The 27,586-nt window shown below is 29.0% G+C and overlaps 2 protein-coding genes across 5 annotated transcripts in view; both read left to right on the top strand.

The window, feature by feature from the left end:
- The first annotated feature begins 395 nt into the window (after nucleotides 1–395).
- LOC111632093 (espin-like) overlaps nucleotides 396–27,586 on the top strand; it is a 35,248-nt gene continuing 8,057 nt past the window's right edge. The window contains exons 1-2 of one of the 3 annotated variants that reach the window (XM_023376459.1): nucleotides 396–685; nucleotides 21,395–21,871. In XM_023376459.1, coding sequence (XP_023232227.1) covers nucleotides 21,501–21,871 — 371 coding nt within the window. In that variant the 5' untranslated portion in view covers nucleotides 396–685; nucleotides 21,395–21,500. Of the gene's footprint in view, nucleotides 686–4,074; nucleotides 4,181–16,586; nucleotides 16,889–21,394; nucleotides 21,872–27,586 lie in introns of those variants that run through there. The other 2 variants (XM_023376457.1, XM_023376458.1) reach the window with 2 other exon arrangements.
- Nucleotides 24,520–27,586, top strand: part of LOC111632091 (espin-like) — a 74,479-nt gene continuing 71,412 nt past the window's right edge. The window contains exon 1 of one of the 2 annotated variants that reach the window (XM_023376453.1): nucleotides 24,520–24,809. Coding sequence is in view for 1 of the 2 variants with exons in the window: in XM_023376454.1 (XP_023232222.1) it covers nucleotides 24,748–24,809 (62 nt within the window). In the remaining variant the exon portion in view is untranslated. The remainder of the gene's footprint in view (nucleotides 24,810–27,586) is intronic. The other variant, XM_023376454.1, reaches the window with a different exon arrangement.

Here is a 27,586-nt window from a genome sequence, read left to right as displayed (position 1 = left end):
GTATGACTAAATCGCACTAACTTGAGCGTGGTATTGGAAACTATGGTCAGCACAGTTCATAAAAATCAGAACGAGCGAAAAAGTAGTTTGTCGTGTCCTTTTAACCTAACAAGATGTTTTTTAAATGCCATTTTATAATGTTAAAACGGACAAAGAGATAGATAAAGAATAAAAATTCATTTAAATCTTTTTATTAATTCAATTATTAAAACTAATTTAAATCTGTATAATTAAATACAAGGTCATAAAAAGTCATAAAATTTCTTAAATTATAATAAATCTTTTCTGTAATTTCTATATTAAAATATAAAATTGATAAATTAATCATCATTAAAAAATATATATCTATCATCTTTCACGCTAGATATCAATTTACTTTTTCTAGTTGAAAAGAATAACAAAGAATTGGAATATATTAAAAGTTCAAAAATGGAGAAACGGTATATTAATTAATGAGGGTAGACTTTTATATTTTCCAAACAGACTTCCTGTTCCAGTTTCAATATGAAAATATCGGGAGTCAAAACCCATCAAACTGCTGCCTGTTCTAATTACATTCTAGTTTTGTCTGACCAACGCCCTTTACGAGAACATCGAAAACTGGGTGTGCTGATGTCAAAATATCATTAAGTGAATTCGGTAGAGAAGTGGATTATTATTATAATTTCCTTCAGTCCTCCAGGGGGTAAGTTTGTTTATTTTAAATATTTATTTATTTAGAGTAATTAGAAGTATAAATATTCAAAATAAAAAGAATATAAATAATTTACAGCTAAAAATTATATTTATTTATATATTATATATTGCACTTTGTGAGTATATATATAAAGTGAGAAAAGAAAAATGCATAATAATATAGCATACAAACAATATACGTGCCTAGGTTGTTTTGTATAATATATGTTATCGTTTAATATATAACTGCTTTGTTGTTTTGTTCTGCTACATAATTTATATATCTTTTTATGTATTAAATTATATTGCTTGATATATATCACTGACAGGACATGTTTGGATAGATTAGCAATAGTGGCGCGATGCTTCATGGGTCCAAGCGAATTTGAATTAGGGGGGCCCCCAATGTTGATTTCAGACATTTTTCATCGGGAAATGTTTTATGGGAAATCTTTTTATAAAGTCAATTGCCCTTTTTTGTCATAAGATAACGCGCCACTAAGAAGTTGATTTCTTAAAGAAAAACAAATTGGTACTGTCCAAACGGGACATGAGTAATTTTTAGTAGAGAAATCTTAAATATCGATAAAGTAAATTTTAGGCGCTACGAGATATTAAAAATTCGACCCTCAATTCGTAGAACATCATCCAATTTCAAACCTTGTCGGTTAATTTAAATGCTGTTTGCATATTTTTAAAAAGTTTATTATCATCATTATTAATTTACTCTGCTTTTACAGTACCGTCGATTATTCTTTGTTAAATTTAAAGAAATATATTTACAATTATATGTAATTATGAATTGCAACAGAGAAGTAGGGATTGTTGAGAAGCGGCATGAAACATTGAATTGAGTCGCCAAAGCTAAACAAGAGGGTTCTAGTATTATATAATAATCAATTGCATAATTTTTATATCATATTTAAGATGAACATAATTTTAAATTGATTTAATTTTTTAAAAAATTAACAATTTGTATAACCCATTATATCAGTAGCCTATCTAAATTTAGATCATTCGCTTATGTTAAAAACTAAAAGCATCTTTAAACTTTTTACGTAATCTTCTTCATCTTAATGAGCAATGTTTCTTTCAAACATGTTCTATTATTGAACACGTTTTTGGTCCAAATCTTAACCAGATATTTGCTGTAGCGTTAAACGTAATGAAGAATAACCCATTTAATACTATCATCTCGATCATCGCGATTAACGTTGATTAAACAATTAGGATGACGCTTATTTTAATCTAGTAGCTCTTTATAAAAGAAATCTATTCATTTATTTCTATTAAAGAGTATTTTTTATTTTTTTAAGTCTTAAGACATGCATTTAGCGTTCACTGACGTTAAACCAGTAGCTCTTCTAGAAAAACAATACTTACAACACTTACGTCCAGTGAAGTAATTTAATATCCACAACAAAATAGTCAATTTGTTTTCCGTTTACGACAATTTTACTTCACCCCTCTTAGATCTGTCAAACGCGACCTAATTTACGTCCACAGAGCATTGTTACGTATGACACGGCTTTCATTCATCCAGCTTTTAAGTTCGACAATTCATAATATTGTTTACTGATTAATTTTACCGATACATCTCATAAACAATGTGTTCTATACAAAATCATAAGGTACGATAGCTATTTTTAGAAGCATTTATACTTAGTTAAAGTATAAAATTTTTAGAAGCATTTATACTTAGTTAAAGTATAAAATTTTTAGAAGCATTTATACTTAGTTAAAGTATAAAATGTAAGCATTGAATAAAGTATATTCAATGCTTACATTTTTAATTCATAAATATCTTTATTCCTTGGATGTTTTATAGTTTCAAATATCTCATCTATTTATTGCATGCTAGGGTTGTTCCTTTGTAATTCGATGTAAAAAAGTTTTCTTACTTATAACTATAAAATCTGGCACATATCTTCATAAATAAGAAAATAATACGACCTTTTCAAGTCTTCAAAGATACCGCTTTTAAAGCATCCCTCACAATATATTTACATTTCTGGCATGTTATTGTTTCGATTAAACGAATAAATTAGTGTTTATAATGTAAATGATATCAATTTAAAAAAGAAAAAATCAGACACGTATTTTAATAAAATACAATGACAAAATGCATGCCTTCGACTCAACCTCAATAAATAGTCATGCAGATCACAATGTAAATATTCTGTATTTTTTACAAATCAAGGATGAAAAAATTATCCTTTTGAATCATGTTTAAGAATATATTTAATGATGTGAAATGATTGTTTTAACTTATTATTATTTATAAGTTAAGCGTGTATTCATACATTTATTTTTTGAATTTTTAATTAAATGAGCTTGGTCTACATAAAATTAATTCGAACGAAACCAGTTTCCTGTAAAAAATCACAAGGAAAAAATGTTATTTTTACAAGAAAACTGCCAATAAAATTACTTTTTAATCATTTTATCATTAATCCAAAAGGAAAAAAATTTACAATTTACATTTGCTGGTGCATTTACTTAAGCCATCATTAATAGCTAGAAAGTGATTTTAAATACTTTAAAACTGTGACTTAAATACAAATATATGACCTTAAACACATTTTAAACGAGAAATTCTTGGGGATTTTAATAATAAAGATTTACTTTACACACTTTTATTCAAGAGAAAACTTCCTGGAGTGCGTTATATATAGCCTAATTTTATTATGAAAAGTCTTGTTGTTGCAGCAAGCCTTACAGCTGTACAAAGCAAACTTTCTACTTTCTAAAAGACGTAAGATATTGCCTGTGCAAGAATAATACCTTTCTTTTCTTTGAAAGTAAGGTTAATAAAACATATCCGGTGAAATTTCCTCCAGGAATTTCCATTCAGTTGGCATCCTGCCACTTCTGAAAAATTCGGTTGTATTCGTCCAACGAGAAAACAATTTCAAACAAGTTAACGAGAAATAATTTATTTAAAAAAACAACACACACAACAGCGTGTTGCTACAATAGACCGAATCCATGTGTTATAACAGGAATAAAAAGTCGTTAAACCACATTTAAAATATTTGAAAATATTATAGAAGTAGACGGAGCAATTTCGTCTTTACCCTATTTTAAAAATTTAAATATATTAATCCGCGTGCGCTACCGAAGTAACAATCGCCATTGTCAACTATTATCAGAAAAAACAAATAAACGCTTTATGATTAAAGTAGTTTAAAAATGATTTTTGACCGATTATGACCAAGTTGCAACCATTTATAAAGTTCACAAAGATAAAAATGTCGTGAGTAAAAGGGGTCATCGGGATTTTCTGAAGACATTATTATCACAATGGCACACATTTGGGACATTCTTCGGAAACAATCGATCGACTCGACGAGGAAACGATTGGTCGATGGAATAATACCGTAAACTACCGCTAGGGGGTATGGCCTGCAGATCTAGATTTCAAGTGCTATTAAAGTAAAAGCAAAACACGTGTGCACCTGTCGTCCGTGGCTTTTAAGTTTAGGATGTAGAACAGGTATTAAAAGTGAGTGATGATTTCACCCCTTTATTTTTTCACTTATACCGGAAAATTTCTTTTTTCGTGTACTTTTTATTTCTGTTTGTTTTTTTATTTGTACTGTATAAGCATGGTTTTTGTTGTCGTCAAAATAACACTGATAGAATCTAGCTTGTGTATAGGATAAATAACATACTTTTACATAATTAATTTTATTCATACTATAGTAGCATTTTAAATTTAAATTAATAAGGTATGGTAGTTTTTAAATAGAACTCTATTATTTTATGAAGTAATTTTATTATAATTATAACAAAATTTAGGCTAATTATTTATTAAATATTTTCACTTGAAAACGATTTATCAGCACTTCACAGTTCTTGAATATTACTTGATGAATTTAGCCACACCTTTTGTTCTACATGTTATTGTAGTAGTGGTATTGGCGATATTGAAACTATTTGACACAGATTCATTAAAACATTTATAAAATTACAAAAAAGTTTAGAAACATTTCATTTTGGCAAGGATTTTTAAGTGAAATTTCCTAATTTTTAGGATCTCTTAATCCATTTTGTCGTCAATATCTGCGTGTTAATTGTTTTATCATTTTTGGTGTTGGATCTATTTTAATAGAAACATTTTAATTTTAATTAAAAAATTGTTTGTAGGGGGAAATGAGCAGATTTTTCTTGCTGTAAATCGTCACAGAACGGCGCTTTTCATGAAAATTTTTGCTAATTAATTCATCTAATTTTCGTACAATGAATAAAATAAGTAAATGCGTCTGTACCAAATAGAAAAGTAACGTTATTTGTCCTTGATTTTCAACCTACTTGTAACACGCAAGGGACCGGTCTTAAACTAATTATAAATGGAGGCAATAACAATGATTTTTCATACTCACGCTCAGTTGAGTTTGTCTAACGATAATTGACGAGATGTAGCAATAAAATTTTCTGTAAAAATATAGTATACATTTTGGGATTGATACTAACTTCGATCTTAACTACATCCTTGACCTATGACTTTGAATTGTTCGGGATGAGGAAAGATACTTAAAGGTTCGTTGTTTTTTTTTTTTTTTATTGCAATAGGGAATATATGTAAGTAGGGCTATAAAGATTATTTATTGTACTCGAACGGGGCTTAATTATTTAATTTTTTTAATGGTGTAGAAGATTCATTGAGTTTGATTTAACGTACGGAACTTACTATTACAGTATTTTTTTGCATGTTTTCTTAGGTGTAAAAGTAAGTGAAGTGAGATACGAAAATATTAGACTTAAATAAATGTTTTCTCCATAATACTTTGTGCTTGAGCGAACATAAATATATTTATTTGCTTGAATAATCACATTTTATTCGTGATATTTTTGATATTCATCGAACGTTGAAGATAAAAAAATACTCAGAATTAAAACTGAAATTTTAAGGAATTCAGCGAAATACGGAGGTTTATAATGTGATTATTTAATCTGAATGAGGCTTTTAATCTTTATTTTGCTTTCTTTTTTTTTTTTTTAATTTAAGATGTAGCCTATATAAACCGGGATATAGTTTGATGAATAAATATATTATTTTTGCTTGTTTAGTAAGCATGTGATTGAAATATAAAAATAAATTTGACTTTCTTCTAGTTATTTTGTATCTAAATAATTAGCCGTAGATTATTTTAAGTTATTTTATTACACAACATTTCGTTTTGCTATTAAATCCTATGCCCATTGCTGTGTAGTTTCCATTTCCGAAGATCTTGAACTTCATACGTATCCTTATCATCTGTGTCCATAGTATATTATTTTATTTTTTCAGTTGAAGATGTGCAAGTTTATATTATACTCTTCACAATAGATTTTGATACTTGCAAGCGATTATTTCAAAGTCATTTCCGAATGTAGCCCGCAATTTACAATGTCATCATTCGTTTTGTAGTTTTTATTTTAACTTAAATAATTTTTTTGAAGTTTATTGTTGTACTTTGATTACTATCATTACATACACCACTTCAACTTTTACTCCATTTTTTACGTTGAATTGAATTAAAATTTCGAATGGCTATTGTAGTGTCATTATCGTTATTTTTATTTAAATTTATCATCTCTCTGAAGTTTTTATTTTTGGATTGATGGAATAAGGCAACGCAATACACGGGCAATCCGCCTAGGGAGGTTTCTCCAGGGAAGATTTTCTATGGGAAACTGAACCTCTATTTAGGTGTTAAACAAGTGGCGCGTTATCTTATGGGCAATTGCCTGGGACTCCCATTAACAGACCCCAAATCAATCTTTTATAAACTCTTTACTGTAGTAAGAATTTAAATTTGGCTCATATTGAAGGACCTTAGATTGCTGCTATGGCGCAGGCATAGCGCAGAATTTAACTCTCCAGAGGTCGTGTTAAAAAACTGACGAGGCTACGGGGGTCTTCCTCCAAAAAATTTCCCCGAAGAAAGTTGAAGTCAGTACTGTGAGGTCCTAATTCAAATTTTCCCGTGTTTCATGAAGCCATAACGAGACACTGATTTTATAGGTACTAAAATTTCTTACTGGTCAATAATTCGAATTGTTTGTTTAGGAATTTTACCGTAAGATTTAAATCTGTTAGAATTTATTATTCATCACGCCATTAGAAGTCAACCTGACTGTGACATTAAATTATTTTCAATATATTATCATATTACATATTGATGGATAGCTAAATAAATTGCTCTGTGATTATAGACTATATAATATTTGCATATGCAAATTGTTATTAAATAATAACAATTTGTATTGTTTAAACAGGGATCAAAATTTCGAATGTAAATTTGCATAAACATTATTTCCCTCAACCAATTTATAGAATGTTCTATTTGAAAGGTCGTTAAAATAATAAATGATCTTCCGTAGTAGAATTTAAAGTTATTTTAAAGTTAAGTTTGCAATATTGCAGGAAGTTATGTATAATTACAATTTCTTTAATATGTATTTACTATTAAAAAAAACAAAAAAAAATTATAACAATAAGCTAAACAAATGCACTTTTTCCGTATCAGTTTTATGAACCCATAGGTCATTAGTGTTTGTACGTTTCCTTTTAAATTTAAAAAGAAATCCACTATAATTATCTAATTAAATTCACAGGACAACCGAATGTTTATCGAACATGTCATATCGAAAAAAAATATGACCTTTATTCTGATATTGATTATATATATATAATGTAGCAGTAGTCTACAAATTCGAAAATATATATTGCCATTAAAATTTTGGCAGCCCTACCTACGCCTTGGGCCACAATCGCCATTGCTTCACCCTGACCTGGTTCACTTTCATCTTTCTGATCAACAGTTTGCAGTTTCATAACAGTTGTTTAAATAAGTTATCAACTGAACAGAGTTATTAAAGGTCCAAAAATCGTTCATTAATTTGCACCCTTGTCTGCTTAGAATAGAAAAATTTTAATTAATCTTTATATAATGTTAAGTAATTTTTTACGGTTATGTATTATTCGGCGTTAATGCTCATTTTACTGTGTTTTTATTGGATTCTTATAGAATAATAATACTGTAATATAATAATGCTTTTTACATTAGTACATTTCTTAACTAAGCTGGAAGGATATATTTAATATTATTTGCATGCTTACTAAATATTCCAGTTTTAATTTGTCTGGACCCTTGTCGAGTCAATTAGCTTGATAAAATGATACTTTTCTGCTTTACGTACGTGCTGCATCTACAAAATTAATCACACTAACAACAGGAACTAAAATATCTTATTCTATAATTATGGTATTCCTGCTGTTCCGAACCAGTTTTTTGTTATTGTGTATTCTGGCAGATGGGAACAGTGCATCTTCCTGACTTATCACCTGTCCCTTCTTCATCATCAGAACTTGTCTATTCACTAACAGCTTCCTTGTAAAAAAAAAGAAAGAAATTAATGAACAATCTTCATAGCTTCATTATTCGGTAAATCATCGACATCCTTGATTATGACGTCTATTGTCCGAATTTTTGCTAAAGATAATTTGCCACTTAAAAGATATTTATGCCATTTTAATGAAATCGTGATGTTCCAAATATAATAGTAACTTATTATTTTAAATGGGACAAAACTAATTTAATTTGTAAAAACACGCGTTGAGCCAAGATTCAGCTGCATTGCTCTAGGGAAAAAATTCGGAAACAATTCTATTGTAGCCATATGAAACGGTATATAATTTAAGCATAAATGATGTATTTTATAGATTTACATAAAAATTATATGTTATGGTTTAATGCAATAGTGAAGAGGTTTGTCTAAATCAAAATCGTGACGTGATGGAATTGATGTACAATGTCAAACTACTTGTAATGATACAACTATAAAGAAAATGAATAGAAATATCAAAATTAAATTGAGATCTTGCAAAAAATAATACAATTGAACAATAATATAAAATACAATTTAAAAAAAAAAGAATTAACTTTCCCCCTCGTTTTGTTTACATTCTTGTAAAACAAATGCCCTAATTTACTTTACTCTTTTACTTTGGATTAATAAGAACTAATAAAAACGCAATTAAAATGCTTAATTATAAAGAAAAAATTCTAAAAATTCCAGGAGAAAATATATTTAAAAAAAAATACAGTAATAATAAATTTCTATTATAAATAGCTGCGTGTGCCTGGAGTTGCTCGAATTTTTGAAGGAGTTGGCTTGGGAGAGGATGGTAAAACAATGATATTTAGTAACTAAAATGTACATTTATTGATCCGAGTATTTACAATAATAAATTTGCAAAACAAAAAATTTCTCAAACTTAAGAGTGGGTGGGCGTTATGGGTGGTTGGGGTGGGAAACTTTATACAGTAGTATTTTTTCAGGTTGTCAGAGATTATTCATGCCAAATTTGGTGCGGATATGTTGAACGGTATATAACCCTTTACCCAACATACATATATAAAAACGCACATATTTTGACTGTTTTTTATTCTGTATACAGGCATAAATTTTAAAAAATAACGGGGCACTTTAAACTGCGAATTGATTACCATTCTGTGTGCCATTAAAATGCCTGTGAACTATACGTAAAGATGGTCTTCACACCGCTTCTCCACACAAACGGGAATAAAAAAAAATTAAATAATTTACGCCTTTATTTTTTGTTTCTGTTCTAAAAATATAGTTAATTAAAACTAATTAAAAAGCTAAAAAAACCGTTTAGTAATTCAACTTCAATGTAAGTAATAATTAAGAATTCACAACTAATAAATGCTCATTATTCTAATCTTAGAAGATTATTATTTATTTTTTAACCTTCTTATAGCGAACACTATTCCAAAAATAAAAAGACTTGCAAAAATCTTTTTAATAATAATTAGCATATAATGAATTTTACTTTTTAATTCTGCCACTTAAACGTTGTATTGGCGTATTCTTTGTTTCTAAGTCTTAATAAATGACTACCCTTAACGTATAAAATTACCAAAGAAATGAATGAAAGACTTGATAACGTGCTAATTTCTCTATATTAGTTTATTTCTAATCATTTATAGTTCTAATTTTCTAAGGAATTTAATTGTCTTTCGAAAATATTTTTATTATATACATTATTCTATCTGTTAGCTTCGTTATCTGGGGGTGTCCTATATATTACGTATGTATTCACTTTTTATCAACCTATACTTCTGTTAGTTTTTATTTAAAAAAGGTAAAGATGCAACACATTATTATTATTGAAATTATTAAATTAAATTTTAAAAAATAAACATAGAAGTTATTAACACCAAAGTGTCTGTACACTTTTTTTTCGGACACTATTTTTTTATTCTTTTAAATTATATTATATTATATTTTTTTAAGATAAAGATTTGAGATTAGAAAAATATAAAAAGAATAATGATGAAAAAGAAATCTTTTCATCCTGTATTTGTATAGAAAATATAAATTATTACATTATGCCGTGTAATTTCAACTTTCTTACTTTCTTATTATTCTAATTATCCCTCATTTTATCCTCTTAACCTTTTATATTAAAATGTATATTTTCTCTTGATTCTTTTTTTTATATAGGCCTATTTTTTTAACCCATGCATCAGTTGCATGTTATCCTATAGGCAAAAAAATGGCAATTGCCTGGAACCCCCATCAACAGGGGGCTCTAAACCAATCTTTTATAAGAAAATATTTCCCTCAAAATATATAATATAAATATTGGAGCTCATAATTAAAATTTGCTTGGCCCCATGAAGATATATTGCGCCATTGCCTTGCATCTATTTTATTTTTATCTCTTTAATCTTTTCACTCTTCTTTATTTTACTATTTCAGTTATGTTTCTATTTTTTCACACTTTTTTCCCTGTTTTACTATTTATTTTATCAATATTTCTATACTTTTATTCTTATTCTTTCACATTTTCCCACAATATCTAATAAAAGCATAAGTATAGAATGTCCTTCCATTTTTTGATTTTTCTCTTACTTTATTCCTACTTTTTCCCGATTCATTTCTTTCTATATATATAGCCTATATATTGAGTTTACGTATTAATTGGCTAAAATTTAATTTATTTTTAATGTCTTTTTATTTATTTATTTTTTAACAAAATGAGTCATGTAAATTCTCTATTAATAAAGCTATTTAATAATAATAAAAATTTCCAGTACGAGACCATTAAGGAACATAAATAAAACTGAAGAAAATATCTTCAATTATTTACCCATTTCAGTCAATTTTTATTTCTTTTTGCAAAGTTTGTAATTCGTAAAATTACTATAAATTCTCACTAACCGGGACCATTAAAAGAACATAACAATTTTCTAGTTTCTTGGAAATCAAAGAGGACAAATGATTTTAAAAACCAGTCTAACAAGCGATTTTAAGATAAACTATGATAGTTTTTGTATCGAATATATATATTTTTCTTTCTTTTTCCTTCGGTATACGTTTGTGTCAATTCACTAGAACGAGTTTACATACCTTCGGGGTCTATCTTTTGTCATTCTACGAACGAACAAAAGAGGACGGATTGTGGCTTCTAAGGACATCGTATGGGCGCCATACAGACATAAAATAGTTTGGCATGAATGTGATTCATCTCTACACGATCACAACTTTGATCTAAATTAATTCAAATGTAAACTACTCGACAGAATTTACAGTCTTTGTGTGTTTTTAACAGTTGCTATTTATTCAAATTGAGTAATTTATTTCAAGTTTCGCATATAATTTTGCTACTTTAACGCTTATATCTCGGGAAGAACAAGAAAATAGCCTAACCTTAAGAAATGCTACTGAGAAGTACAAGGTCGTGTCTGAGTTAACTTAGTAGTGTAACTGTTACTATTTGAGGTGTTGTGGCGTATCTTGACACCCTTACGTCATTTTTTTTTTTTTTGTGTCTGGAAGTCACTTAATATAAGTATCTAAGTACGTCTTGACTTCAAGGGCGAAAATTCAGTGAACGTGTTACACGAACTGCTATTAAATATAGACTATATCATAAGAAATCAAGATATGACCCAATTGAACAAGGACCCATACTATCCATTACGTGTTCAGGGTCTTATTCTTAATGACTTCCTGAAATATAATTAAATCGATTAAAAATTAGAAAAAAATACAGTTCTTTGACACTATAAGTTACTGTAGGAACTGTCAATTCGAAGCTCCTCTTACTAGAAAATTTTAAAATTTTTACCATTTAATATACGAAAGAACTATATCATATTACTAGATCGATATGGATAAGAAAAAAGGCTTTTTTGAGCAAGGCACCGAACGTGACATAGATCACCTTGATAATAGACCCAACCTAGAAACATAAAGACAAAAATGAAATCACAAAACGTTCAGATAACTAGTTGAATATAAACAATAGTTGATTTTAGTGACGAAATCAACAATAGCCTACAAGTTGGTGTATTGAAATATGATACAGTTTACTGTGACCGTGAACAAAAACTTTGAATTAAACTTTAGTATTGTAGATAATTTAAAGTTCTTGTTTATAATCAAGTTTATGCCCTGTGCCAAAAGTTACTTGCTAGAAATCTAATCGTTTAGGAGAGAGCTGACAAATTCAAATGTCTGTTATACAAAATTTTCATCCAGTACTAATTAAAATTAAATTATAAAATTTATAACAACATATAAACAGTGCCTCCGAGAGAATGGAGAACTATCGGTACAAAGACCATTTTAGCCCCCCTTTATACAAATAACATAATGATATTGAAGAAGAAAAAAATAATCTAGTATAAATGTTAGCCATATTTCATAAATTGGAAAAAATCAGAAAACTGACAATTTTTTAATTTCTTCCCTTTGATGGGCCTGCTAAAGCTCATTGATTTCGGGGTGGCATCTCCCTGGGGCCTGCATATAACATATTTAAATCAATTTAGAAGTTGCACTAGTTCAGTTTAATCTCGGTGTACAGTACAAAAATATACTATTTAATTTTATTATTTTTATTTTGTATAAATGCATGATTAAGTTTCCATTAATTTAACTAATGTTTCTATTATGTTAACTGAATAATATTTGTAATAAAATTCAACCTTTTTATTATAAGTATTAATGGGTGAATAGGGGTGCACGCCCTTATATTCACTTTTTTGTTAGTATTCACCTACAAACCATGTCAAGGATTACTGATTTTTTTCAAATTAATAGTAAATAAAATTTAGTGAAATTATGGAAAACAAAAAGTCTTATGAAAAAAATTAACGTGAAAGAAAGAATAATTTCAGCAATTAAAAAAAGAGTCAAAGATGTCTTTGTTTTATAATATAGAAGTCACGTGAGTGGTGTATAACGACCTCTAAAATTGCTCATGACTAACGAATACTTCTACAGTAGTAATACGCAGTAATTGGCCATACTTCGAGTTTCAGTTACGCTTTGTTGGTGCGCAAACGAAAAAGGAAGCAAAAAACATCTGCCAACACTCCTGTTCTCTTACTTAATTATAGGCTATCAACAAAAGACTTCTTGTATTAAAAATGCATGCAAAAAAATTGGTTTGCAATGGGTGAACCAATTTTCCATTTCGATTTTCCCGATAGTAAATCAGTATTAACTTAATTTATGTAGGTTTATAAACTAAAATTGGTCGAACAGAAAAATCCATTAACCCAATCCGAGTAGGAAATCTTTCTTGTTGAATGCATTTTCCAAAAGAACTCGAAGTGTGACGTTACAGAAGATGAGCATCAGTTCGGAACTAATGGATACATGACACCCTTCCATAATTTAATGATAACTTAGAGCCATTGTATGCATCGTTAAAGAATTCAATCCTTGATTAAGATGACGCCCATGAGACTTATCAATGTAAAAATATGCTTTTCATTTTGTATCTCATCCTGTTTTTTTGTTGCGACTCTATCTTTGTGTATTCGTCGATGGGGAGGATACGTCTTAAGTTTGACATGACTATAGATGTATTTAATGATTAACGGGTGAAGAACACTTGCTCCGGGTCAAGAATGGTCACGCGCTCTCAAGTAGTGATATAATTTCATTTCAGTCTGTCGTTGCTTCAGTTTTATTGCTTATATTAATTTTTAAAGTATTAATAATAAAATATAACGCCCATTTTCGTGAATAATATGAAAGGTGAAGCCTTATAAGAGGTGCCATTTAGAAATATAATTTTTTTATTTAGTATTAATGTTTTAAATATGAGGCAAGAACTTCAGAATTCCGTGCTTTTGTATAATAAATATCATTGTAAACTGCCTGAAATTGAATGGAAAAAAGTTAAGTTTTCGTGGAATTCAGTTTGCTTTAGAAGTTCTAAGACCGAAAGAACAGGGTTTAAGCGTTTTTCATAGAAACGGTTTTTAATCTTTGTAATGAAAAATACAGTAGAATCCAGAAGTTCTGCATTATCCGAGGCGATCCTACTTTTCTTATACTATAATTTATAAAAGAAAGGTTGATATATTGATATGTATTGTCATTTTAAAATGATAATACGTATCAATATTATTACGATATATGTATCACGATGTACAAATAAACCGCAGTTTCACTGAACACTAGGGTGCTGCAACGATACTTCAGGGGTGCCACGAAGTAGTGCGGAGCAGTACCATAATAAAAGTATGAAAAGCGCAATGACTCTAGGTGCTGCAAGAAAAAAAATACTAAATTGGAGATGTCACTATTAAAAAAAGATTAAAAACACGGCACTAAGATGTAAGAAGAGACGTATAAAAATCTTTCATGCTCGTAAATTTTTAATTCGAAATGGTTACGACTGTTTTATCTGAGATTTCGGTTATCCGAGATAGTATCTGTCCATATTACCTCGGATAATCGGGGTATGTACTAATGTAGATTGAAATTATCAGTATCGAAAGAAGCTGAACAATTTTTTGGATATTTTCCAAAATTATCAATAGTAAGAATAGAAAATGTGGGAATGTCCCTGTCACTGCTATACAATGTAATGTAGTACAAGATTTATAGTTCAAGTACGGTGGATAATTAATTCTACTAGTCATTTGATGCTGAGAATTTCCAATTAAAAATTTTAAAATTTATTTTAGTTATTTAACTACCAAGTCCGTAAGACTAAGTGTTTTTTAAGAGACAATTACAAACATTCTCCGTTTGCCACCTTAACTCCATTGTTTTTTTCTCCTTAAACAGAGCATTTCTTTTCGTTGTATGTTGGAATAAACTACCAAGAAATCTTGTTAACCTTTTTTACAACGAACTTGGCAGATATTTGAAGAGTGTAAAGAAACCAAGTGGTGCATTCTTCAAGGATGGTTGGACAGACGTTCTCCATTCCTAGTGGCCTGTTGGCCCATCTTGTTTCCTGTGTATTTAATTTCTCTGGTACGTGTCTCGTATCACGCTTATGGCTATTAAGCGTGAAGGTGGAAAAGAAACGAATGTTTCACCAGCCGTGAATAAACACATGGCCTCTTCAGTAGGTCAAGTTGATCTTCGTGTCGTGATCTTGACATTCACCTATCTTATGTATTTCTTTCGCTGTTTCTCAAGTGTGCAACTCTTAAACATTTTAAATTGTTTTTTAACGGCTGCAACAAAATTTTTATTTTCTATTATTTAAGGAAAGCTTTACGTAAAGGAGCAAAGATATTTCTGAAAATTTTCCAGGTTCATTAATTATTATGCACCTTTTTTGCACTCTTGGCGGTTCTACTCATCCGTAAAATATGAATAAAGTGCAGCGCACCTTATAGGTATTTAGTTAACATCGAAAAGGTGCAGCCAATTGGATTACTAAGTCACTGTTACTAGGTGTTTAGAGCAGGCAGTTTTTTCTCCCTTCTCCAGGTGTAGCCTATAGGACAATAGTCTGCAACACCGGATGTGAAACAAGACAGTGCACGCAGGAGCATCGTCTATCGTCTGACGCGTGCATCCTGTCTTTTTCCATTCTCACGATGCAATTACAGCACTTCTCTATTCCCAGATGATTTGTGTTAGTTGTAAAAAATCACAGCTTTCAGAGAAAGTACCTGTTGCCGTGATACCTTGACAGGCAGACAAAACGATGGATAATTTTCTGCAATTATTACTTTAAATACAACGTGTTTTCGAGTTTCTTTTAAAACATATCGGCATACAGATCTTCTCATGCTTTACGGTCAAAATTCTTCTTCACATAAACAGTAATCTTGTACAGTATCCGTTATGAACAGGAAACCATTCAACTGTGAAATGAATAGTGAATAGGTATTAAATTACGTATACTGTGTAGTAAAATCTTACTATAAGGGAGGGGGTTCTCTAGTATATTCTCGATTTCTCGAAAGATCCTCTTTCCAGAGGGGTTATTAGATTGGTTTGTCCTTGACCATGCAGGAACTACGGCTATTATTATCTACTGTCATCCAGGTGACCATATGTCTGAGAGGGGACACACGCTATACCAGGGAATTTGAGGTAAACTTAGCCAGGAAGTCCCCACCGGCATTGTCCTAATTTTTGTGGATATAAATTATTTATGAGGATTTTGCAACACGCATATAAGTTTATACTGTGGCAGCATTCTCGATGAGTTATAAACTTGGAATATTCTCAGTTTTTATGCAATTTTTACTACATTTTTAATACATATTTTTTTTACAGAAAGAAGTTTGAGCAATAACTGGAACGTTTTATAAGCTCATTCGACGAATAAAAGTCGAACAAAATAAAAACCATTCAATTGTTTTTTTTTTTTATTCTATAGGGTAGTAGGTCTACTGTTGCAACATTAAGTTCTTTCTACTATAGCAACAATTTTTTTTTTCTTTGCTCTCAGTTATCAGAATTAAGACATCAGCATACGGAGATGTTTGTATTTTGAGGACGTTAACATCAACATAATCCGATCAATATTTATTCACGATATTTAGATAATACATCATTATCTATAATAAAGAGTTAAAAATGAAACAAAGTTAAGAACAAAATGGCATCTAATTCGCATTATTGTTTGTAAAGATAAAGAATGAAAGGCATGACGTATGTATCGCAATTTATACAAAATATTTCCGTAAATATTATTTGCCCATGGGCACCTGATGCCACAACGTCACAGACCGGTGACGTTCAATGGTGCATCTAAGAGCAGACTCCAGATGGTTGTTTGACGTAGAGACGTAGCACAGTCATTCACACGGGTACTTCAACACCTGGCGAACATCCTGTGGATTACTTGTACATTCTGCATGCGACCTATTGTTATACTAAATCAGCATTACGTGTTTAATACAACTTTCCAAATTTACACGTGAGTATTTCGTGAAAAAATGAAAAATTATTTTGCAATGATGTCGTTTGTTATTTTAGCGGCATTCAGTCGATTGGTTTGTTGTTTTTTTCTTCCTTTTTTTAAATATAATTTGGGGTAAATATATGTAAAAAAATTAATGGTTTCAATTGTTTTATGCACAATTGGGTCGTCAGAGATGATGGCAATTAGAATGTGACAATGAGTTAATTAATTGTTACCTTGGTAGTACACTCACGCTCGTTTAGATTCTTAATGATTTATCTTTAGAAACCGAGAAATCATGGCTATATGGTAAAGTAGTACCATAATTAATGGTGCTAAGCTAATTTTGATTAATTAAATGAATAAATTATTCGTATAGCAGCACTATATTTTAAAATTAAAACTTCAATAACTTAATATAAATACTAATAAATATTATTTTTAAATTTTTATTCATTTCTTTTACTGAAAATTAATATAAAAATTGTTTTTTTACTGCTATATTTTATGATTAAAAATGATTCATACCGGTTTCAAAATATCTATACAGGTAACATTGTAGACTTAATGCTCTCGTAACATATATAATCAAGTCTAGAATATATTTAATATGTTTATAATAAATCTTAATAATATCTATTAAGATGGGTTTTAATATAAGAGTAATTTTTCATAGTTTTAAGTGGGGCGTCGCTTGTCGCCTCTGGTGCGATGCGCCGAGCAACGCGATTCGCGAACCCACGCTTTGACCTGTCGACCAAGCGCACCGTTCGTGACCTTTATCTTCGGCTGATGGCTTTGAGAGAGATTTCGTAACTTATGAAAGGACAAAATTACTGAGGCTTCATAAAAGATAATATTGAAAAGATATACAAATATATCAATTGTCGCGCCACCGCGTCGCTCCCACGCGACCGGTTTATTTCTGCCTGACACGCTTTACATTCAGGCCTACAGATTTTTTTTTTCACTTTTTCAAATGACTGAACCGCGTCAAGAATAACACGCCCGATTTCGTTATATTCCTATAATTTAATTTATCACTGTCATTTGTGTCGGTAAGTTATTAAATTGAAGTACAGTAATGTATCTAGACGATACAGATCATGTTCGAAATTTCTTTGTCGTAGCAAAAAACAAAATTTTCATGCGTTATATATCGGTAAATAAACATTTTATGTTTATAGATTTGTTTTTTACGTTTAAAACTTTTTATTTATTAAAATAATTTATTTATGTTGAGAATAGACCCTAATTAGCGCATCCTCAACTCTGTTTAGTTCACAAAAAAGGATTTTAAACTTTGCAAAACACAATATATCAATATTTAGATCAGAAGATATATTTTATCGTCTCATTAAAATTAATAAGAGAGAATCATCCTTACAAATGCCTTATCTATTACGATTCTGATCATTTTTTTCATATCTGATAAAGTTTCAACTTCCCAATGAAATATGGCGACGAGAAGACGATTGAAAAAATCAACTTTTCAGGAAAGCTGTAATAATAAATAAAATAAAACAGTAATAATTAAGTTTGATCGAATCGAAGAGCCATTTTACTTCTATATTAATTACTTGTGAAGTAAATAAATGCATAATTCATAGCTCAAAACTGATTACAAAGATAAACACACATGATCATTTCTAAATCCAATTGTCCCAATTATGACTTCCTTAAAGTTCAGATATGTATCTATTCATTCAAGCAATGACAGGATTTTTGAAATTTCCCATTTGTTCTGATGGCAGATTGTAGAAATTCTTACAGTTCACATTATTTCCTATGAATCTAATTAACCCTTTGAAAAGCTATGATAAAGCTTCCATTGAAAAATTAATATCTTAATAAATAGGAAATATTTCACAAGTTTTGCAATTTTAGTGACTAGAATAAGATTTACATATCAAATTTTTCAATAAATATAAACTCAGGATGAAATTTTTTTGCTTGAGGCAACATTTTGGAAATTTTTTAGACATTTGTTTACCTTGACATCTCTTTAGTAAATATATTTAAAACATCATCTTCCCATAAACAACTACAAATATATCAAAGAAACCATACGATAAATATAATAATTGCTAAAATGGATTTTCAAATTATATATTTTTTAAAAATAATAGTTCTAACCTAACCTAGAATTTGGGATTCGTCAATCGTCTTTCCGTCGCCATATTGAATCTAGAAGTTAAAGCTTTGATAGCAGCTATTAAATCAGATTAGTGGTGTTAGAACCATTAAATTTGTTTACATAGTAAGAGATTTAATTATTGTTTATATTGCATATCTGATGAAATAGGTAGCAGTTGCACTACTTTTTTAATAAGAAATTTGCATATATTTTCTTACAGAAATTAGAAACTTGTGCAAATTCCTTATAAAAATAGGCATATTTTATATATTAATTCAATTGTAATTAAATTTCTTAATAAGTATAATTATTGTATAAAAAAATTGAATAAATTTTGAATAATTTTCAGACGCAATAAAAACTCTTTCATTTAAATTTATTCTGCTGAATAATTGTTTGATTTTATACTTTAGAATGTAATTGGAATTTTATGAGTCACGCTAATTAATATTCTTGAATAGAACTTTTCAAGTCAACAACTGTATTAAATATTTTAAAGGTGAAGTCTATTAATAATGTATTTATTCATACTTTTATAATATAAATTTTGTTTTATTTTTTGAATTTTATATAAATCAAGGTTATTTTTTACTTTAAAAAAATCAATTTCGATTTTTAATTACAAACTTGATATACTTTTTCAATATATTAATAACATGTAAATTATAAAAGAAATTTTATACTTTTTAAAGTAGAAATAAATCTCTAACTCCTCTTCACCGTTGTAGTGTAAAATTGTATAAAGTTTAAGAAATATACAAATTTTAATTAATCATAATTAATTTTACCTTTCTTTTCTATCTGCTCTGAAGAAACAATTAATTGATTTACCAAAGCACTAATTCTTTAATTATTCATTTAATTTAAACAACTTTATAAACTTGTTATAACTTTTAATAGTTTTAAATTATATAAGACTAAAAACAAGTTTAGGAATGTTTAAACTTTTATTTCATTAATATGCATTTCATTGTGATCTTTTATAGGGTTGAAAGTTTTTACAATAACTTTAAAATTCTATAATGGCCCAAAAATCAGTTAACCACTGTAAAGACTTCATGAATATAAAAATAAGCAGACATTATTTATATGTATATATATAGTAAATTTAAAGGAAAATATAAAATTATATGCTTAAAATATTAAATAATAATTTATTTTATGGATTATTTAAGGTATATTTTAAGCAAAATGTTTATAATTATAGGTTATAAGGAGGAAGGGTGAATGAATTTAAAACTAATTTCTTTTGTGTTATATTAAAAATGTTAATAACTGAAACTTTATCTATTTTTATTAAGAATTTTGTTCAGAAGATTTTGAGAAAATATTAATCATTTATCTATTTTTTTTTTTCTTTTTTTTATATTAAATAGCTTCCTTGTGAGTATGTCAAAGCCAGAGATAACTTTCCAAGAATCTCTAGCTTTGGAATATTATTGCACCTGATCTGTGTGTTGCATATGTTAGATTAATCTCCATTAATTCTAATATAATTTTGTAAGAATAATATAAAATCGAAATTATATATTAAATGAAAACAGAAAATTTTACAAATAATTATTAGAATTTTTAATGAATTTCGCTTATGACTTTTAATATTCATGATACAGTACTTATTTTCGCAAAAATAGGTCAATTTAGCTTATAGTCAGGCACTAACAGGTGCGAATGTTGCAGAAAATATTTCAAAAAAGTGGAAAAAAATTGTGTTTTCTCCTTGCTAAGTATATTATTTATAATCAGTCAACCCGTTGACGTACGCGACAATTATCTTAGCGCTTTTAACTATGAAAGCGCGATTAGAGATAGTGTAAATTTTGTAATTTCCATTGATGCCGACGTGACAAACTCTTTGTTATGGGGTCGAATTTTCACTTTTGTTCACTCTGACACCTGGTTGACGTTTTGCGTCGTCATAAATAACCGGGTCGTGTGTGGAAATTGGCTATTTGTGCCAGTAGAAAACAGGAATTTCCTGGTTTTTACTTCTTTGCGGATAGATATCCGTTGGTGATAACTCATCCAAAAAATTACAAAAAAATTGACATTTATACCGGCCATATTTGTGGCTCACACGACCTCGGGCTATACAGGATGTACGCTTTACTGAATTTTTTCTATTGATGAATGAAAATAAACTTTTAATGACAGCTTCTAAGATCGTATATTACTTGAAAGCAGTCAACGGACGACATAATAATGTAATATTTTTAAAAATTAGTTGTTTACTTTTCACTTTATAGCGCCATCTTTTGATAAAACAAGAAAGTAAATTCTCAATTTTTTTCCTTTCATATTTATGTTTAGTTATTTTAAATATTTAACTTATCCTGTCTCTAATAAAAAACAAATTATAAATATATATTAATTTTATTTTTCAGATATTTTATTTAAAGTAATAAGAATGGTTATTATACCGCCATCTTTCGGTGTGAAGGTGAACTTTTCCAGTTTTCTTATTGATCGCTAAAAAAGAAACTATAAAATATGCCAACTCTACATCCGAAAATGCCTGAAGTGCCAATTTTACATCGTGCCTTAGTAGCTGCCAGAGAAGGGGACTTACAAGGATTGCAGCTACTTAAAAAAAATCAAGATTTATCTTCGTCGATACATGACGAATTTGGTGCCACTTGTGTACATTATGCAGCCAGAGGCGGGAACGTTAAAGTATTAGATTATTTAATAAACTCTTGTGGGATGAAAGCCACATCTAGGTCCTACGTGGGTGCCACACCTGCCCACGATGCAGCTGCTATGGGTAAAATGTCCGCGTTGTTGTGGTTATTAAAGCATACGGACTGTACACTATGGGACAGAGATAAAGACGGCGCCACAGTTCTACATGTTGCTGCCAGGTAACTTTCAAACCATATATTTTCGAAGTTAGTTAGTTTTTGTTGTTATTAATAGATGGCGCTGCGTGTTTGTAGCGACATCCATCATTTACATGGCGCTAGAAATGTGTAGCGCCATCTATATTGGCTAATGTATGTAGCAAAATGTCTATTCGAGTGAATTTTCTAGTTGTTGCTAAAATCAGAATAAATTATTATTTTTATCTACTTAAAAATATTTATAAAGAATTTAAATTTTTTTTAATGTTAATAAAGTGCATTTCAAGATGACATTATGATTTCATGCATTAAAATGAATAGCTATTGTATTTGCAGACAAGTAATGCAATAATAATAAATGTTTTCAGCTATATTGCTCAATACTACATCAGTTCAAATAATCTTTGCTAAAGTGTTGAATTTAAATTTTTTTTAATGTCTCTTGCCTTTCAAATTTGATTTGGATTTAGATAAGTTAGTAATGTTGTGTAATAATATACATTTTAAGTTTATAAATCTCATTGTCATGCTTTGTTGTAGTGAATTAAAATGATATAATTTGCGTGATTGAATCACAAATTATTCAATTTAGTATCACGAATTGTAAAATCGAATTCCGGCTTTCAATATCCGCTATTGTAAAACTCATTACAATTACATCGTTAAACATTATTCAAATTACAGTGTACAGAGGAAGGTTAAATGAGAATATTCTCTGTTTGATCAGTGTATTATTGGACAAATTACAGAAATTTGGTTCGATTGTTCAGTACAGTACTTTCTTTAGAGAACTAGATGATGATCCATCATTTTATACTGGTTGATTTTTATGTAGAGTTAATAGGTGAAGTTGAATCAATAAAATATTTTGTAATTTATATAATATAATAAATGTCCTAGTCCATTTTTATTGGGATAAAAAAATCTATAAAAAATGTCTTTAAAGATGTAAAACAGATTTATTTAGTGAATTTTAATCATTAAAAAATTAATTACAATTAAAGATTTGTTAATTCAAATCACTTTTGACGAAACGAAATTATTTAAATAACTGTTATAAAGATTGGAATTTCCACTTTTGTTACTTTTCCGGCTGTTATAACATAGGGAAAATATGGCGGTCCGGAAAAAAATGACTCCCCGAGATTTTTGCTTATTTGGACTCAGGGACACCTTGAAACGTCGAGAAATGCAAACAAATTTAGGGAGTAATTTCTGTATGTTTGGATGTTAGTGTGTGTGCGTGGTGCACGATTTTGTTCATCCTGTTTGAAGCTTAATAACTGCTGTGCTTTTTGTCGAAAATTTCTGAAATTTTGCAGGGAGGTTTGTGTATTAGAGGGATTGACGCTATTAAATTTTGGTGGCTAAAGGTCAACGGGATAGGGAGATAGAAGGGAGTCGTGTGTGGTTGGACTTAATGACGATTTTACTCGTTAGCATTTACAATTTTTAATAAAACCATCCCTACCCTCAAAATTAAGTTTTTTGTCATTTTATAATAGTTAAAAATATAAAATATTTTAAATATGATAATAGATGGCGCCACCAAAATTTTAAGTGTCGAAAAAGTTAAGCAACTCGCTGGTTGTTTATTTTTGTAACTGTTCATTGGCTCTATTTTTCGAACGTTTCGAACTTTAGAACAATAGTGATAATGTTTCCAATACAAATTTTCTCGAATTAAACTTGTAACATGTATTTTAAGTCAATGTATCACATGAAAGTTTTTTTTTTTTGCTTTAATATGCTTATTTATTTATAAATAAAACCTTATTTTATTATTTATCATCTTAGAAAGAGTTTTAGTTTAGTTAAATTTTTACATAAAACAGGGTCAGGAAATCCTTTAGGCGTGAGGAGAGACAATGATAAAAATCCCTTTTCCACCCTTACTTTCCTTAAAGCATTTCTCTGATGCTATAATTTTGTTATTTAGTGACTCGTCTAGGGTCTAATACTTTTTCTGATTCAGAGAAATTTATCCCTGCCAACCCTTTAGCAGAGCTGTCGAGAGGTTGTCTGAAGCCCGGGGGTAGAGCGGTTCTTTTTGCTATTGTTTTTTTTTTCTTTTGAACAGATGAAATGCACTGAATGTGTCTTCATTAATAAAAAGCAGTTTAAAGAGTTTTTGTTAGTAAAAATAAGATTAATTCATAGGAATAGAACTAATAAAGGCTGTTAAATTTTCTCCAGTTCCTCCCTCATCAAGACCCTGCTCTTTAGTTACTTCTGTTCATATTCAGCTTGAATGGTATTTTTTTATTTCCCTACTTATTTCTTAATAAATTGGGGAAATAAATAAATAAACAAACATTAAAAGTTTTTTTTAATATAAATTTACTCGGTAATTCTCACTGTTAACAAAATTTATAAGGTATGAAGACTTGTGTTATAAATTCATACCTTATAAATTTTGTTTTTACAATTTTTTTTGTGTAATTTACTTTAATTTTTANGCAAAAATTTTTTTTTTCTTTGCTCTCAGTTATCAGAATTAAGACATCAGCATACGGAGATGTTTGTATTTTGAGGACGTTAACATCAACATAATCCGATCAATATTTATTCACGATATTTAGATAATACATCATTATCTATAATAAAGAGTTAAAAATGAAACAAAGTTAAGAACAAAATGGCATCTAATTCGCATTATTGTTTGTAAAGATAAAGAATGAAAGGCATGACGTATGTATCGCAATTTATACAAAATATTTCCGTAAATATTATTTGCCCATGGGCACCTGATGCCACAACGTCACAGACCGGTGACGTTCAATGGTGCATCTAAGAGCAGACTCCAGATGGTTGTTTGACGTAGAGACGTAGCACAGTCATTCACACGGGTACTTCAACACCTGGCGAACATCCTGTGGATTACTTGTACATTCTGCATGCGACCTATTGTTATACTAAATCAGCATTACGTGTTTAATACAACTTTCCAAATTTACACGTGAGTATTTCGTGAAAAAATGAAAAATTATTTTGCAATGATGTCGTTTGTTATTTTAGCGGCATTCAGTCGATTGGTTTGTTGTTTTTTTTCTTCCTTTTTTTAAATATAATTTGGGGTAAATATATGTAAAAAAATTAATGGTTTCAATTGTTTTATGCACAATTGGGTCGTCAGAGATGATGGCAATTAGAATGTGACAATGAGTTAATTAATTGTTACCTTGGTAGTACACTCACGCTCGTTTAGATTCTTAATGATTTATCTTTAGAAACCGAGAAATCATGGCTATATGGTAAAGTAGTACCATAATTAATGGTGCTAAGCTAATTTTGATTAATTAAATGAATAAATTATTCGTATAGCAGCACTATATTTTAAAATTAAAACTTCAATAACTTAATATAAATACTAATAAATATTATTTTTAAATTTTTATTCATTTCTTTTACTGAAAATTAATATAAAAATTGTTTTTTTACTGCTATATTCTATGATTAAAAATGATTCATACCGGTTTCAAAATATCTATACAGGTAACATTGTAGACTTAATGCTCTCGTAACATATATAATCAAGTCTAGAATATATTTAATATGTTTATAATAAATCTTAATAATATCTATTAAGATGGGTTTTAATATAAGAGTAATTTTTCATAGTTTTAAGTGGGGCGTCGCTTGTCGCCTCTGGTGCGATGCGCCGAGCAACGCGATTCGCGAACCCACGCTTTGACCTGTCGACCAAGCGCACCGTTCGTGACCTTTATCTTCGGCTGATGGCTTTGAGAGAGATTTCGTAACTTATGAAAGGACAAAATTACTGAGGCTTCATAAAAGATAATATTGAAAAGATATACAAATATATCAATTGTCGCGCCACCGCGTCGCTCCCACGCGACCGGTTTATTTCTGCCTGACACGCTTTACATTCAGGCCTACAGATTTTTTTTTTCACTTTTTCAAATGACTGAACCGCGTCAAGAATAACACGCCCGATTTCGTTATATTCCTATAATTTAATTTATCACTGTCATTTGTGTCGGTAAGTTATTAAATTGAAGTACAGTAATGTATCTAGACGATACAGATCATGTTCGAAATTTCTTTGTCGTAGCAAAAAACAAAATTTTCATGCGTTATATATCGGTAAATAAACATTTTATGTTTATAGATTTGTTTTTTACGTTTAAAACTTTTTATTTATTAAAATAATTTATTTATGTTGAGAATAGACCCTAATTAGCGCATCCTCAACTCTGTTTAGTTCACAAAAAAGGATTTTAAACTTTGCAAAACACAATATATCAATATTTAGATCAGAAGATATATTTTATCGTCTCATTAAAATTAATAAGAGAGAATCATCCTTACAAATGCCTTATCTATTACGATTCTGATCATTCTTTTCATATCTGATAAAGTTTCAACTTCCCAATGAAATATGGCGACGAGAAGACGATTGAAAAAATCAACTTTTCAGGAAAGCTGTAATAATAAATAAAATAAAACAGTAATAATTAAGTTTGATCGAATCGAAGAGCCATTTTACTTCTATATTAATTACTTGTGAAGTAAATAAATGCATAATTCATAGCTCAAAACTGATTACAAAGATAAACACACATGATCATTTCTAAATCCAATTGTCCCAATTATGACTTCCTTAAAGTTCAGATATGTATCTATTCATTCAAGCAATGACAGGATTTTTGAAATTTCCCATTTGTTCTGATGGCAGATTGTAGAAATTCTTACAGTTCACATTATTTCCTATGAATCTAATTAACCCTTTGAAAAGCTATGATAAAGCTTCCATTGAAAAATTAATATCTTAATAAATAGGAAATATTTCACAAGTTTTGCAATTTTAGTGACTAGAATAAGATTTACATATCAAATTTTTCAATAAATATAAACTCAGGATGAAATTTTTTTGCTTGAGGCAACATTTTGGAAATTTTTTAGACATTTGTTTACCTTGACATCTCTTTAGTAAATATATTTAAAACATCATCTTCCCATAAACAACTACAAATATATCAAAGAAACCATACGATAAATATAATAATTGCTAAAATGGATTTTCAAATTATATATTTTTTAAAAATAATAGTTCTAACCTAACCTAGAATTTGGGATTCGTCAATCGTCTTTCCGTCGCCATATTGAATCTAGAAGTTAAAGCTTTGATAGCAGCTATTAAATCAGATTAGTGGTGTTAGAACCATTAAATTTGTTTACATAGTAAGAGATTTAATTATTGTTTATATTGCATATCTGATGAAATAGGTAGCAGTTGCACTACTTTTTTAATAAGAAATTTGCATATATTTTCTTACAGAAATTAGAAACTTGTGCAAATTCCTTATAAAAATAGGCATATTTTATATATTAATTCAATTGTAATTAAATTTCTTAATAAGTATAATTATTGTATAAAAAAATTGAATAAATTTTGAATAATTTTCAGACGCAATAAAAACTCTTTCATTTAAATTTATTCTGCTGAATAATTGTTTGATTTTATACTTTAGAATGTAATTGGAATTTTATGAGTCACGCTAATTAATATTCTTGAATAGAACTTTTCAAGTCAACAACTGTATTAAATATTTTAAAGGTGAAGTCTATTAATAATGTATTTATTCATACTTTTATAATATAAATTTTATTTTATTTTTTGAATTTTATATAAATCAAAATTATTTTTTACTTTAAAAAAATCAATTTCTGTTTTTAATTACAAACTTGATGGGCGAAAATTCAGTGAACGTG

This window comes from Centruroides sculpturatus, unplaced genomic scaffold (genome assembly GCF_000671375.1).
Source record: "Centruroides sculpturatus isolate CEXI.00-Female unplaced genomic scaffold, Cexi_2.0 scaffold748, whole genome shotgun sequence".
Taxonomy (NCBI): Eukaryota; Metazoa; Arthropoda; class Arachnida; order Scorpiones; family Buthidae; genus Centruroides; species Centruroides sculpturatus.
This window is presented reverse-complemented; position numbering and strand designations above follow the sequence as displayed.